The sequence below is a fragment of the Poecilia latipinna genome, unplaced genomic scaffold (genome assembly GCF_001443285.1).
Source record: "Poecilia latipinna isolate Pla-1442-1.1 unplaced genomic scaffold, P_latipinna-1.0 Scaffold1465, whole genome shotgun sequence".
Taxonomy (NCBI): domain Eukaryota; kingdom Metazoa; phylum Chordata; class Actinopteri; order Cyprinodontiformes; family Poeciliidae; genus Poecilia; species Poecilia latipinna.
In genome coordinates this window covers 214,799-231,102 of record NW_015114081.1, presented here as the reverse complement: position 1 = coordinate 231,102, position 16,304 = coordinate 214,799, and the positions used below count along the sequence as shown (strand labels likewise).

The following is a 16,304-nucleotide window of genomic DNA, read 5'->3' as shown; positions in this document are numbered from 1 at the left end:
ATTGCAAATAAATACTAATAAATGTTATAACTAATAGCCATTTTTTGTCCTAAGTAAATTTGAAAGGTAAAAATTAGGAGTTAGAAAATTGTTTTTATTGAGAGTCAAAATGATGTCACCTCTTCGTTCTGACATTGAATGCCATTATTATATTTAATGGTTTCAAAACGTATAACTGTTACCTTTGAAACACAGAATGATCATTTTAAAAGTCAGAATTAGGACTTTTCAGATCAGAAATAAGACTTTCAATCTCAAGAGCTTATCCTTTCCCTCTCTCCTTTTTATTTTATTAAAATACTCCCAGGCAAGAAAAACCAAACAGACTCGACTTTACTCACATGATCTCAATACCAGTGTCGCGTTTGACCAGAAAGGAGCGGATCACATAACTAAATACATTAGCAAAACCACTAATCGATTCCTAATTTAAACATAAGGCAAAGTGTGAAGGAGGCATTTGCAATTCAGGAAAGATGTAGTAGGGATTCATTTCGCTCCACGTCTGTACTCTTTGGTTGAGTGGCTGTGGACCAATCGGTGACAAGGGGGCGGAGTCTGCGGCAAATTAACAAGCTGTGAGCTGCGGATGAGAGCAGCAGAGACCTCAGTTATCCATCCATCCTGCTTTACCTTACGCCCTTTGACGGTAAGAGCCGCTTTATGCTTCCCATTCTGGTGGTTCTGGTTCAGATTGCCGCCGGCAATTTATTTAAGACACAAGTCAGTATCACAGCTTTGGAGCTTTTGCAACATGGAAAAATAATTTATAAATATATATATATATATATATATATATATATATATATATATATATATATATATATATATATATATATATATATATATATATATCATGTGAGTTTATCCCAAGGTTGACTTTTTGTGAAGGTGTCGGCATTTGATGGCATTGAATGAAGGGATTAGAATGGCGTAATCAACATGTGTGGGCTGTTTGATCATCTGGGACGCACTAAGGCAAACGCTGATTAACACTGACCATGTGTCCACCACCCAGGACTGTTAGATTTTTCTGTCGCGATGCACTGCTTCTCCTCCTGTTGTTTTAACCATTCAAATCATCTCACTGGATGCCGTGGGGTTCTTGTCCTTGAAATGCAGCCAAAGGAGGATTGAGCAAATATGTGTAATTTAGCGAGACGCATTGCACAGCAGCCTGATCATGCACCTTATCCCCACCCAAACACATACACACCAGTTCATACTCTTGTTTTTTGTTTTTGTTTGTTTGTTTTTTACCCCTTTTCATGCAGGTATTTCATGTCCTAAAAAGGCTTTCTGTGTTATGAGCTGATCCCACAGATGTGACTTCTTAATGAGACAGACCTTTGATAGGTGTTGATGAAAAGACATTTCAAGTAATAATTTGGAAAAGTAAGACGTTTAATAAAATGTATTCAATTTAAGCATATTCTGAGTTGAATTCATATGATTTTGCATCTTCTGTTAATAACATAGTACTCACGTCTGTCCTGCCTCATGGTCTCAATCCACTTCTAATCTCTTTATCTCTGTCATCTCAGATAATGTCCTAATTCAGGTCTAGTTCATTTTATATACAAAACGAGTATCTGTTTAAATCCTTATCCCATCGAATTAAAACCATATTTGTCTGAATCTCTACTTAATCCCTGCTGTTCATCCCTGCTTTTCTATGATGTGTGTGTGCATGCGTGCGTGTGTGTGTGTTTGCGCTGCCTATTCCCACGGAGCATTAATGCCTTAATTGCATTTCAATAATTAAATGTCTTTCGAATCATCCAAGCGAAACCAAACAGGCAGGGAAGGGAAAAGCAACATACCTCACATCCAGGAGCTGCGATCGTCCTTCAGAATTATGCGTGTGTGTTTGCAGGGTTTACTGATGTGTTTCTGTTAGTTTTTCTGCTCAGAAACCTGTGCAGAAAAACTGCACTAATAACTAGTGCAGTTGTTCATCCCACACTGTATATTAAGACTTTCCTCGAGACAGAACCAATCCTCCTGTGCTTTTCTCCTCTTCTTAAATACAGCAGAGCACAACAAAAAAAATTTTTTTTGTAGTTTTTTTTTTTTTTCATTGAACTGATTTTGCGTTTGTTACAGAATAGGGTTATAACAACAAGAAAATCATAATCCATATATAATAGCCATAATTTGGCTAACTATTATTTAAAACAACACAAAGAAATGAAGAAAATGGTAACTATGTCTTGGTCAGTGTGCAGTTTTGCTTTGAACAGTGCAGATGTTGAAAGCTGGGGGATAATGTGTTAGGATCTAAAGCTACTTTAAGCAACTCCACAACTTCATCTCTTATCTTTTTGTGTTGTCCCTTGGTCTTCATGATGCTGTTTGTTCACTAATGTTTTAGCAACTGGATGATGATCCACGTAGTTATAAAATCGGAATATAGAAATTATTTAATCAAGTGTGAAATTGTTTAAAACTGAAGAAGTATGTTAGTAAGTAACAGGGCAGTTCACCTAAATGTTGTTATTGATTACCTGTTGAATTAAAATACATCTTGTGGAAGGCAAACAGTCTGGGGAGGAGAATACTTGAAATATCTCAGTGTATTATTACATTTTGATTGACTCAGACTGTCACACTGTCACACAGAGAGCAGTTTTATAATGTTTCTTCATCTTAATACATTTTTTTGTTGCAGATATGCTTTGTAATGTAGGAAAATTCTTACATTCTTTATTTTGCCACATTGCGGATGGATGGATGGATGGATGGATGGATGGATGGATGTATGGATGGATGGATGGATGGATGGATGGATGGATGGAACACACTTGTTCACACAGTGAAATGTTCCTTAAAATCAATATAGTGACTAATAGAGTTTTAGCTGGCAGCTGAATCCAGAGTGGAGGTGATGAAACGAACAGAAACAGATTTCTGTGTGGAAAACAGATGGGATGTTGAAAGTAGATTGGTCATGGAATAATGATCATTGATCATTCTTTTCTGCAAAGATGTACACTTACTGCTCTAAAGACGCCTGAACAGCGCTGGTTATTAAACGGATTAAATCTGTTTGATCCTCTTTGCATTTTCTTACATCAGAACCACTGGTTACAATATACTGAGACTTTTTGATACACCACCTCACAGTAACGCATAACTGGGAAGAAAATGTCACATAAGTGTCACATAAATAAAAAACCTGAAAAGTGTGGTGTGTATCTATATTTGAACTCTGTGAGCCAATATAAAGTGATATCACCTTTTGCTGCAGCTGGAAGTTGTTGAGGGTATTTTTCTACAAGCGTTGAACATCTTGAGAATATTTCTTTGGGAAGAAGTTCAAGCTCCGTCAGACTGAGAGAGCATAAGTGAACACTTTTCAGTTTTTTAGTTTTAGATCTGGACAATTCCAACCTCTAAAACGTAACTGTCTGGTCCTTATTCACGCTCTCCTACCTGTCATGTATTGGAGGGAGGGTGCAGTTGTGTAAAATGCACAGATTATTGGTTGAACAACAGTCTTTGAATTGTTCAAGACAAGGGACGTTTTATAATCTAACTGCTTTAAGCATCTCCTGTTCCTTGCTCTTCATTCTTTTGCTTGTTCTCAGCAGACCTCTTGAGTTTTATGTTGAGATTAAATTACACAAGAAAGGACGAAAAAGGTCCTTTCTTGTAATATATATATATATATATATATATATATATATATATATATATATATATATATATATATATATATATATATATATGCTTTTTCTGCCACTTAACAATTATGTACTACTTCATGTTGTTCTGTCTTAAAATTGGGATAAAATTTTATCAAAATATGGCAAAATGTGTTAGTTCCATCGCTGTGATGTAAGTCAATACATGCTAAATGTACTGCTAAAATAGTTTTTGCCTAAATTTCTCCTGCTCCCTTGACTAGAAATATAAACAGGGGGATTTTCTCCTCCTTCCTTAAAATGCCTTGTAGCCTACAGAAGCTAAAACTGTTACAGTTTATTTGTACAAGCCTGCGATCTTTGCGATCTCTTCTCTCCACACTTGGCATCTCATTTGGCCTCCTGCTTATATTATCTATATTTCCTCTTAATAATGCTCATACAAATACATACTAACATGTCTTATTTTCTCTCAGCACTCAGTGACAATTCCCCTTCCTGGATCCTGGAAGCAAAAAGTCTCCTTTTTGCTTGACAAAGCCTCTGGTCTTTTTGCTTTTCACACTGACCCCAAATACAAGCTGATATAATTACAGCTCAGAGCTTCTCACTTTGCTCCCAGAGCAGCTGAGCTGTTAGTGTATGCGTTCGTGTGTGTGTACATTGCTGATGCGACGTGTGGGAAGACAGAAAAAGGGCGCTGTTAAGTTTACCTTGGTGTAGAGTGTTGGTGCATGACAAAGAAATTGGGTTGTTAGATATTATCGTTGCTAAATAAAAACAGGTATCGGTGAGGAAGCTGCTCATTTTCAGCTCCTCGGCGGACTCCCCGTCTCCACCTACTCCCTTGACTACTTGTTATTATTTAGGTCTTTTCTTTTTGCTAGAAATCCAAAGCGGTTAAACTGGTTTATTTGTTCTTTGTGTATGCTCGGTTTACTCCTCATTCAACTTTCTTCTTTTAGATGTAGCTGTGATTAATTTCGCCCTGCATGGAGAGCACAGTGAATATTTCCCAAGCTGATTCCTCAGGAAATTTTCATGCTCTCATCCGTCCATTTTTTTATACACACTTTTCATATCCCTGCATGATCATGATTTGGTTAGCATGTAGGAATTTAACTGTAAACATTTAAAGTAGCTGATTTTGACGAGACTTTTCCTATTCCATGTAACAGAACTCAATAAATAAATAAAAAATAAAGTCCAGGACCAGTTAAATCTAAATAAGGATATATAATCTAAAGATATGTAAAGATAGAGCTCTGCAGTGGGATTATTTTGAGTTTATGTCAGTCAATAAATTTGCATATATTTAGAGTTAACATGAACTAAACAATCAGGAGTCTATTTTAATCAAGATATTGTTATTACTGTTATGAGCAGAAAGGCAATGTGGAAGACATTTCATCATATTTACTGTCTTCTCTTCATTTTTGGCCCACAGTTAAAATAAAAGTCGAAGGTTGAAGTGTTGACTACTGAACTTGGAAAGGTAAAAATTCAGTTTCTTCCATAAAATGAGTTATGCTGTCATATCAAAAGGTTTGAGCCTGACAGACAGTTTGATTGACGGATTGGATTCTCCTTATTTGGATCTTCATCCACTGCTTTGTCTTCCACTGACCGCAAAGTAGGTAAAAGTTTTAATCTGTTCGGGTTTCATGTCAGCAAAGCCGCCAGGTAGGATGGTTCAGGTTCTGCTCTGGAACTAACTTACACAATTTTATGAAATAATAACTTTATATGGCTAAAGATCGAAGAAATGCTGTGCGAAATTAGCATGGCGATGAAGCTCCATTTCAAGACATAAATTGCACATCAACGAGTTGCAACGAGTCGAGAGTTTTTAATGCATTTTCACTGCATAAAGAGCTGAAATCAGAGAGCTTCACTGCAGGAGTGATTTAACATTAATGATGGCAGTTTAATGTAAGTTTAATCACTTTTAGTGTGCCCATGCATGCGTCTTCCCGCGTTTGCCTCAGTTCAAGTTGAAACTGAAAGCTGCCCCAGTGGCACCTCTAAGGAAAACTCATGAATGATAATCAGCATCCATTATCTCCGTTCTGCAAAGCCCTTCATAAGTTATACATATTCAAAGTGAAGTCATGCCAAGATTACCCTGCCATTTTCTACAGACACACTGCAGGAATCCAAGGTTTTTCTGTGCCAGACATAATCATGGACATCACTCTCCGCAGCTTATTCCCAGAGGAAAAGGCCTTGATGAAATAGGATGTTAGCATTTTCACAGAATTTGTCTAGGCCTCAGCACTTTGAAAGCGTTAAACCCCATAAATAAATAAAAAATATATAAAATAGTCTGCTGCATCTACTCATTTTCAGAGAGAGGAAAGGAGAAGGCACAGGCAGGTTTGTCTTTTTTTTCTTCCTGAAACTGCAGTGCAGTCATGACTGTTAATCTTGTGTGTGTGTATTACAGAGGGGAGACATTAAGTGACTGGAACTGATGTGCAGAGATCTTCCAAAGAGAGATGTTATTGGTGGCAGAAATTGCTTAGTGGAGTGTGAAAAGAGAAAGGGGTTTATCTACCTACCTTGAAGGAGTGAGATATATTCAAAGGGTGAAAGAAAAATGTCTCTCCATCAGCTTGGTCGAAATGAAAAATGCCCATCACTTGCAGTTGCCTTTGGCAATCTCGATTTGAAAATCTGCGTAAGCACCTGGGGTGGCGTGCGTGTGCTTCCGCGCGCTTGCGGATCTGAATCACGAAGAGAGGATGTTTAGTAAATTCCCCTGGTCTTCCAGGCATGCTGTTGAAAGGTGTCGAGTTTAAATGGCAGTAAGGATTACGTACGTGAACACATCACGTTTTGATTTGCAAAAATGTCAACCACCGATCTATTCTGTCTGAGAATTAGGATTACACGGAGAGATTAAAGGCAGCTTTTAAAGGCCAGAGAGTTTAATTGCATGGAATTTACTTGTCAGGATTAAACTCCTGTAACTCAAACCACGGGAGATCTCCTGACGTGTTCTGTCCTTTTAGTCGCGGGGGAGCATTTATGGCTCGCTATTAGCCGCTTCCCTTTTTAAGGTATTGTGGGAAAATCCACCTGAGTAGACCAAAGCTAAAGTTGTGCTCCGGCTCATCAATGACCAAGCTGGCAAAGCGTGGGGACCAGCTGACAGATGGAGCACCGCAACTCCAAAGGTCGGAACGGTGTCACCATTTCAAGTAAAAGCCAGCCACCCATGGAGCTGTTATCCTCTCATGCTTTCACACTGCCACACACGGTGACTGCTCTCCCTGCCGGAGCTTTGTTGCTCAGACTTTTCTTACAGAAACATAGGAGTGCCAGTCTTTTAAAAAGTTCAGCTCCCACAACTCAGAAGGTCAGAAACATTACCTGCATTTACATGTGCGCCAGCTGCCCCTTCCCTCTGGGGCGGCTTCTTTTTCCGGGCAACACGGGATGAACAAGANTANGTGGGAACGGTTTCCTGTGTGGCGTCGGTGGCAGCTGCATTAGGTTTTTGTCGCGTAAATAAATTAGGCCATGAAATCATTTCAAGATTGTCGATCCAACTGTTAGAGGAGGAGATATAAAAGTGAATCTGCATTCATACGGTGCACACAAAACTAATAAGCTACGACTTTATTGAAACACCTTATGATTTAATTTCACTATTCAGTCTTCTCAGCATCCTTCATTTTTATCTGACAAGATTTGCCTAAGTCTGTCAGATTATTGTGAGATCTTTTAACCTTTTCTGGAGACCTCTTAAATTTTCTCTAGGATTAAGTTCTCTTTTGACTTCAATTATGACGTTCGAAAATGTTTTTTTGTTCTAGAGAAGTCAGTCTCATGGTGATTTGGACTTATAGTGATGATTATACAAGAAATCATGTTATTTAAATCTTTTCATAATATGCACCTTGACCAAAACCCCTCAATCAAACCCAGAAGAGTTCTGGTTTTGTTTAGATGGTAGCTTGGCTATTTCATTTTGTAAAGGAGAATCATGCTTTGGCTGATTTCAGCAACAGTTAATCCAGCCGGACATTCCCTCATAAAAACCAGTTTGCTGTAATCTTTTGGGCCATTCAAGTAGAGCACTGACAATTTCATATACATATGTTCACTGCACAAGGGTGAAAGGGGGTTCTACTGCAGCAGACTGTAAAATGCAAAATGGATTGTCACGCTTTTGACTCCTCTGTTCATATGCAGCAGCAAATTCCCTGAGAAGACTTTGTTTCTCTCTTTAACTTGGTCCATTCACCGTCAACACTTGTCTTTACTGAAACTATCCTGACTGAGAAATGTAGTTGTTGTTTCAAACTACTGTTGGCCACAGATAACGTGCTCTCTCCCGAGTATTAACATTAGTAGCACTGCAGGCAGTGCTGGAGTCGAAATAATAATCAGTCTGAACCGTGGCATGAAACCCGATGGGTTTTTGGAGAACAGTCGAAGTCTATGAGGAAGATTAATCCATATCAGGCTTTAGTTAATCCTACAGTGCTTGTTAATGAATTTCAAGGTTTTTCTCGCCAGAAGGACAGAACTATGCTAGAACTGGATACTGCTTTGCTGTCAGATGGACTGGCTCAGAGGAAAGAACAGGACACAGCGGGATGGGGCGCCCATTTTTCTGGCCGATATCCATTGTTTCTGTTGTTGACAGCACTGTCACCTGCCATCTCACACACATAGCATTAGCCAGCAGATTCCAGCCATTCTTGGGGCCGCTAATTGCATCTCTGATGCCAGCGGCGCAGCGGAAAAAAAACGACAACAAAACAATCTGTTACCTCTTTATCACTGTCTGAATTCAACAGCTTCCCGCACGTTTTTCGGCCTTATATCCCTAACTCTCTGTTTCTCCATTTGGCCAGCAAAAAAACAATGTTGCTTGGCAACAACAGTACTAGAAAAACAGCACAGTGTCTATCTGTAATCTCTTTTAGGTGCAGGAAGGTAAAGAGTCAAAGAAGGTAGGGAAGTAGAGAGAATAAAGGCAGGGGTGGACAAATAAAACTTGAATGACTGGGAGAATGAGTTGGGAAAATGCAGACGACATTTATGATTTTTAAAAACAATCAGTGCTTAGGTTTGAACTTGTATATTTTTCTCTAATCCACATATGCTCACATATTAGCATACACCTCATTTATTACTCTGTTTACATCCCTTCGCCATCAACAAACTACCAGTGCAGCTCTGACAGCTTATCTTGCTTTAAAGGCGAGAGTGTCCAACATCCCCCCCGGGGACCATCAGATAGACCAGATCGTTGATACAGATGGACACTTTTGATTTTTAACAAGGTCAAACTTATTACTGGCAGATTAAAATCTTATTTTTAAAATCTCTAGAAAATGATAGGTACAACACAAAGTACTTGTCTTAACATAACCAATTATGATATATATATATTTTTTTAAAATTGAAAGCCAAAACAATTTGCAAACTGGGTGGCTTTCTTTTTAAAAATGTCCCTTAGTTCATTGTTTCAGTTTAATGGAATTTAACGGTGTCATTATCAGGAATAGTCTTTTTTTTAAATAAAAAGTTGTTTGCTTACTTTGGTTTTTCCTTCCTGTAAGACTTAAAATGTCAGAACAATTGACAGACATTTCTCGTTTTGCTGTTGATCTTGATATTCTTTGTTATTTCACATTCCTGCTGTCTTTTTCTTCTCTGTCACTTCTCCCAAACCTTCTTGTCCTCCATCTGTTTTATAATTTTTCTTCTTTTTTCTATCCTCTTGTCTCTACACCTTCACCTCTTTATCTTCCCTGTAATCCTCTTCTCTCTACTCATCACTCCGTCCCCTCCACAAATCATTTCCTCTCATCATGTTCATCTGCTTGCCTTCCTGTCACATTTTGTTGGGTACACATCCCCCTCCAAATCACTTCTTTTCCTATAACTCATCTATCTATCAATCTCCACAGCTTTCATCCTCCTCTGTATTCCCCTGTCCTTATATTATTGCTTATCTTATTTTGCTTTCCTTTTATTTATTTCTCCTTTGACCAGCTCTCCTGTGGTCTGCGCTGAGATGTTGGTTCTGGAGGTTTCGATTCTGCTTTTCCCCTTCCTGCTCTCCATCCTGTTGCCGGGCTACGGTTGCTGGGCGGCGGACGTTCCAGAGGACACCACTTCGGAGTTTTCGGTCAGGCTGTACCACCGGCTGCAGGCGGCAGGGGGTCAGGAAAACATCATTTTTTCTCCACTGAGTGTGTCTGTTGCCCTCGGCATGGTGGAGCTGGGAGCCCGGGGGGCTTCGCTGGAGGAGATTCGAGAGGCTGTGGGATTCAGTCACTTACTGCCTGGTGAGATAAACTTCCCAAGCATCACACTCAGGCTGAGAGAATAATGCACTATTGTCCTGTATGGTTGTCAGTTCAGGTGTTGTGGTTTACAGTACCTGCAGATTCAAATTGTCCACTTAATAAATAGTTCATTTTTAAAATTTGGAAAATAATTAAGTTTTTTTTTTTTTTATGTAGAAATGTATAGAAAATCAGTTATGTGTGTGTGTCTGCTGTTGTGCTCTGAAACACTTAACTTTTTATAGTTTTTGTAAATTACATTTTTGAGTACTAGATAAAAAAAATATGCGGCTAATATTTCAAAATATTACTCAAAAGGGAAAAGTCAAGAATCCTCAATTTAACCTGTATGACTTTGACATGGCAAAAGTGTGTAAACATGTACTAAATGTGTGTACAGGATACATACGCAGGGACAGGTTGAATGAGTGTGTGTGTGTCTGCTGTTGTCCATGTAGGCGTGGAGTTCTCCTTGCTCCAGAACTTGACAGAGGCGCTCTCCGATGATGACGCCCACTACGTGATCCGGTTTGCAAACAGCCTCTTCCTGCAGGAAGGCATCAGCTTTAACCCGGACTTTCTGCACCTGATGAAGAAATACTTTCAGGCCGAAGTGGAAACTGTGGATTTCAGCGAATCTTCGGTGGTCGCCGAACAGATCAACAACTGGGTGGAGAATCACACAGAGAGTAAGTGAGACCAATAGTCAAAAGGGGGGAAATACAGCAGGTGAGGTGCATTTATAATGTTTACATTTTTTTACTTTAACTAGAAGATACCAAGCTGTGTGAAGCCTAAGTGCACTAATGCTTCATAATTCTTTGTCATGATTCCTAAACCTTCTTTAGGAAAATGATCCAGATTGGGAACATAATTCAGTTAAAATTTTGTTCCCTGCAGGCAAGATTCGTTCACTGCTGTCAGCCGAGGATTTCAGCAGCGTCACCCGTCTCACTCTGGTGAACGCCGTCTATTTCCGAGGATCCTGGAAAAACCAGTTCAGGCCAGAGAACACCAGAACCTTTTCCTTCAGCAGAGATGATGGCTCGGAGGTTCAGACCCTGATGATGTACCAGCAGGGAGACTTTTACTATGGTAGGCATGAGTCTGCATGGCCATGTGTGCAGAACTGGGACCAGTGTATCTTTATTTAGAAATGTTACTTTACTCCGCTTACAGCGAAATTCACTGTACAGTAAGTAAATCGCACTAAAGGTCTAAAATATTGATATTTAGCGTTAGAAGAGTGAAAGACATTTTTTCTCAGCTCAGTGAATTTGCCCACATTTGTAAGTTGTTCTCCTAAAATATGAAATATTTCACTGTTTCCTCTCAGTGTCTCACTCTCCTTTGTGCCTTCTGTACTGACAAAAACAGTTGCATCATGTTGTTAAGCTGCAACTAAAATTGGTGCATTTGAGTTATTTTGGTGACATCTGCATGTGTGGGCAGAGCGTTCACACACACACACACACGCACACACACACACACACACACACACACACACACACACGCATACACACGCACAGATACATATACATGCATACACACTCATGAACGAGAGGGATCCCTAATCTGTTTTCCTCTGATGAGTCCAGAGGGTGTGAATGTGTCGACTGTGTGTGTGAGAGCTGTAAACAGGAATAGGTCCTTGTGGAGAAGACCACATTTTGTCCGTCTCATTTTGCAGAACAATCACAGTGGCTAAATAAAACCACCTTAACCAGTTCTTCCCTAATCACCTGCGTGGTTCCTGTGTTTTGGAACCACCTCAGCGGCGGTACAAGCCAGATCTAGCTGGGTGTTGCGTAGAAGCCATTTCTTTGGCAGCAAACTGCATTGGTTGATTGGCCCTGAAATTCGCAACAAGACTGTAGTAATGGGCAAGACGGCGAGCTGCGAATAAATATTTCATGATCAAATCTTGAGATCCTGACCTTTTTTTTAAAATTTTTGATTAATTGTACTAATGTTGTTAATACCCCGCAATTCACACCAAAGCTTGTGTATCAGTAGTATCATGTACCCTGTTCATCAGTTTCTGGCGGCTTTTCAGGTTTTTACTCCAGCTGCAGTCCACCCTGTGTTCTTCACAATCCTTTTAACCTTAACCCAAAGGTGTCAATGTTACCCGTACAACTTTTACTGACACTTTTTTTCTTCTACTTAACTTTCTACTGGCTTTCAGTATAGGTCACAATGGTGATGCGCCAGGAAATACCTTGGAAAGGATTTGGTTGTTCCTTTTAAACACAAAATATGATGCAACTTAACGTATTCTTTGTTAAATTCTTTTCAACTTAACAAAGAATACGTTGTTAAGTCTTTTCAAGTGACTAGATTTTCATTAAAACACTTCAGAAATGACTTTACAAAACACCAGTCAGTCCATATGTGTCAGCATGACCACCTCTGCGGCTGTTTCTCCACAACTAAAGTCCAAATTTGAGCATTTACTTCATTACATCTCGGTGGCCTTGTTGTGGTCTCTTCTTGATCAGGTGAATTCAGTGACGGCTCCCAGGAGGCTGGCGGTGTGTACCAAGTCCTGGAGATGCCCTATGAGGGCGAGGACATGTCCATGATGATCGTATTGCCCCGGCAGGAGGTTCCTCTGGCTTCCCTGGAGCCCATCATCAAAGCACCACTGCTGGAGGAGTGGGCAAACAACGTTAAACGACAGAAGGTGGAGGTGTACCTGCCTAGGTGAGAAACAACATACACATGCACATCAAGACAAGACAGAAAGTTATGACTCTGCCCTTGATGCATTAGTTTAATAAACACCAAAACACATTTATGGATTGAGGCTACTCTGCGCGAAACGCTTAGGTTTTATGATCTACTTCCTCCTCTGTCAGCCTGTCTTCTATAAAGGCAATTCTTTGTTCACTTTATCTGCAGATGAAAACAATTTTTTTTTCATAGGAAATGGAACACTTAACTTTTATAGCCATGGAAAGTGAAGACGTTTTGATAGAATATACTAAAACAAGTTGTCATAAAGTAACCGTTACTGCCCTTCTGCTAACCTGTATGCAACATGACTTAAGAAATCATTAATGTTAATTATATGGTCATGCTTTTTTTCATTTTATTCATGAAAATCATATAGTTTATAAGTTTTATCAAATTATCCATTAAGACACAACACAAACATTTTACTGAACTCTCTCCGATGTTTACATGCACTGGTGTACATTTTTTTCTCATTACAGTCACAAATCATAATGTATTGTGTTGTATTTTTATTCAGCTCAATTAAATGCACGTGGCAGACGAGCACAATGTGGAAAGAAAAACTGTTTTCTTTTTTTTTTCTTAAAGGTGTGGCATGCATTGAGCCCAGTTCACTCTCATACCCTAAATAACGTTCTTTGCAACAAATATTAGTCAAAGTCATTTAATTGTGTAATTCTTTGACAGCCTTAGATGTTTATTGGAGAACAATAGAGAACAAAAAGAACTATTAATACTCCATGTTACCGTATCCGATTCAGTTCCCATGTCGTCCTCTATTCTCTCTCTCTGCCCAAATCCTGTCTTAAAACTGCAAATAAATGCCACTAGTTTTACAAATACATTTTTGAAAAGGTGGTTAATCAAACTGAGGTTATATTTGTATATTTGCTTGACGATCTGGAACAAAACGGCGTGACAACCAAACAAAAACAGAAGGAATCTGTAAGGCAAATGCTTTCTCAAATCACTGTGTTCTTCTCCTACTTCACAGTTTTTTATAGGTCTATTAAATAAAGTCATTGTAACTACATCGTGTTTTTATTACTGCAGTCTAATGCTAATTTATCATCAGTTTTCCCGCGGCCCTTTTATGAGTTACCGTCTTGTTTCTCTTTTACGTTGACTAACTGACATCCCCTGTCAGGTTTAAGGTGGAGCAGAAGATTGATCTGAGAACCATCCTGCAGGACCTGGGAATTACTAAAATCTTCACCAATGATGCTGATCTCTCCGCCATGTCAGGTGAGGCATGACACACAATTCAAACAAGGCTAGTGAACTTTCATAATAATCACGTGGATACAAACGGCGTGACAAAAGCTGGTAAATGAACGGCAGTCTGCGTATTGGCAGCAAGAGGTGCCGTTCTACACTTTTTTAAGGTAACCACAGTAATTGTCAGTGAGTGGGCAGTTCGGAGCTGTCACATCAAGCAGCAAAAATAGATCCTCAAAGAGCAGCTCAGATACACAGCGACAGAAAAATATGGGATGTATGTGGAGATATTTTACATCGGCACCAGAAAGATACACAAAGTTAACAGATATATAACCTGATATACAGTAAATGATGGAGTAAATCCTCTAGTTTATTATGCTTTGATAACATTAATTATGCTGTTGAAATCAGCCATCTTCTATAAGGTGGAGCAAAGGGGATTACATTGCAAAGCCTAGTCTTTAGCCAGAATAGCAACTTGTGCACGTCCCTATTCACACAGCTTCAGCTTCACATGTACTCAGAGGACAGGTCAGGCAGATAAGAGGAAGGCCACTTAGCCCACTTCCAGTCTCTGTGGAAATAATTAGGCTGTATCCTCTGACTTAATGTCTTAAACAAGGTGCCCCTTGATGCAGCCTGTCTGTCTGCTTGTCAGTGCTGGTTTAATAAACACTCAAGACTGTTGTGTGTTTATGCTTTAGCTAAACATGCAACTTATAGTCTATATTAAAACTTAATTGCCTTCCTATGTGCGTGTTAAAAAGACAGTTGTGACTTCTGTGTCTTGTGCAGATGGGAAGGACCTGTACATTGGGAAGGCAGTGCAGAAGGCTTACCTGGAGGTGACGGAGGAAGGTTCAGAAGGAGCTGTTGGATCTGGTAGGGTTTTTTTTTTTTTTTTTTTTTTGCATTTTACTTTAGTACGAATAACTTCCATACACTGAAATTAATATAAACGACACTGATTCCTGTGGATAAGCAGAACAGGTACTGAACTGTTCCCTCATTGTTCTCTGTCAGGAATGATTGCCTTGACCAGGACTCTGGTGCTGAACCAGCAGGTCATGGCGGATCATCCATTCTTCTTTGTCATCAGAAACAGAAGAACAGGTGTGTGTGTGTGTGTGTGTGTATGTGTGCGTGTGGGTATGTGTGTGTGTGCATATCAATGTGCAGTATGAAAGGAGCCTTGTGCAAAGGACATTCCAAAAGAGTTGAACTTTTTCATATTTTTGACATGTCGAGCAACAAACTCCAGAGTTTTTTACTGGCTTTATATGTATTGAGAAAACACAATGCAGTGCATATCTGTGAAGTGGAAGGAAAAGGTTATAAAATGCTCAAATTAGTAAAAATGTGGGTTTGGATTGATTCTCAGGTCTCTTTGCTCAGATATCCATTAATAAAATCCACAGCTGAGGTCCCTCAGCAGGATCCATTCACCTCTACGGAGACCTGCTAACTAGAACTTCATCTAGGTGTGATGGAGAAGGTTTGCATCTAGAACTTGCAGAATGGCAGCTCTCGAGGACTGTACTTGGACACCTCTGCTGTAGATTAAAGCAAAATTAGCTGTATTTAATACATGTGTTAGAATGTCTCAGTAAGGAGTCTAGACCTAAATCTAATAGATAATCTGCACCAAGTTGATGCTCACAGAAGCTTTCCATCCTATCTGACTTCTGAAAAAGAAACGTGTGACAGTTTTCTTATTTTTACCTTCAAGAAGTGTTTAAAAAAATTTAAATCACAATCTATCATGATTTTCCTTCCAATTTACATGTATGCACTCTTTTGTGTTGGTTTATTGTAAAAAAAAATAAATAAAACAATCCCAACATATTAGTATGTATATGTACTGTTGCAAGGCACTATGTCCACAAAATGTTAAGTCCAGACAGTCTATGAATTTGGTAAGCATGATTCCACCTGTACACCAGTTTTCTGCTGTTCACATAAATAAAACTTCCCTTTATCTGTCTTTTACTTTAAGGCTCCATTCTTTTCATGGGCAGAGTCATGACCCCCGAAGTCGTCGAGCCCTTCGACCACGACTTCGACTCCGTTTAGACGAGACGCGAGGCTGCGCTGTCAATCAAATCCTGACGTCATAAATGCTACCTATTCTCTATCGCCATCCTCAGCTGTGTTTTATACTCTTTACAAAGAATATATATTATCCTAGTACAATATGACATATGATGAAACTGCGACATACTGCATACTGTATAATGTGACGGTGTTTTTATACTGGAAGCTTTAAATTCTTGGATACAGACACACAGACAGGTAGATGTAAATATTCGCTAGCAAAGTGCGGTTTGTATGAGCGACAGGGACACACTGTATGTAATCCATGCACAGCCCCTTTAAGTTCAGCTCA

General features: G+C 39.3%; 1 protein-coding gene across 2 annotated transcripts; it reads left to right on the top strand.

Annotated features, from left to right (window-relative positions):
• The first annotated feature begins 543 nt into the window (after positions 1–543).
• Positions 544–16,052, top strand: serpini1 (serpin peptidase inhibitor, clade I (neuroserpin), member 1). 2 transcript variants are annotated; one of them, XM_015057465.1, is made up of 9 exons: positions 544–649; positions 9,663–9,958; positions 10,417–10,647; positions 10,859–11,053; positions 12,460–12,664; positions 13,845–13,942; positions 14,714–14,800; positions 14,942–15,031; positions 15,915–16,052. In XM_015057465.1, exons 2-9 carry the CDS (start codon positions 9,685–9,687, stop codon positions 15,989–15,991), a joined length of 1,257 nt encoding a protein of 418 aa, XP_014912951.1. In that variant the 5' UTR covers positions 544–649; positions 9,663–9,684; the 3' UTR covers positions 15,992–16,052. The 2 variants fall into 2 exon arrangements, with proteins under 2 accessions (XP_014912951.1, XP_014912950.1); XM_015057464.1 differs by lacking the exon at positions 544–649 and adding an exon at positions 8,511–8,614.
• Positions 16,053–16,304: the final 252 nt, after the last annotated feature.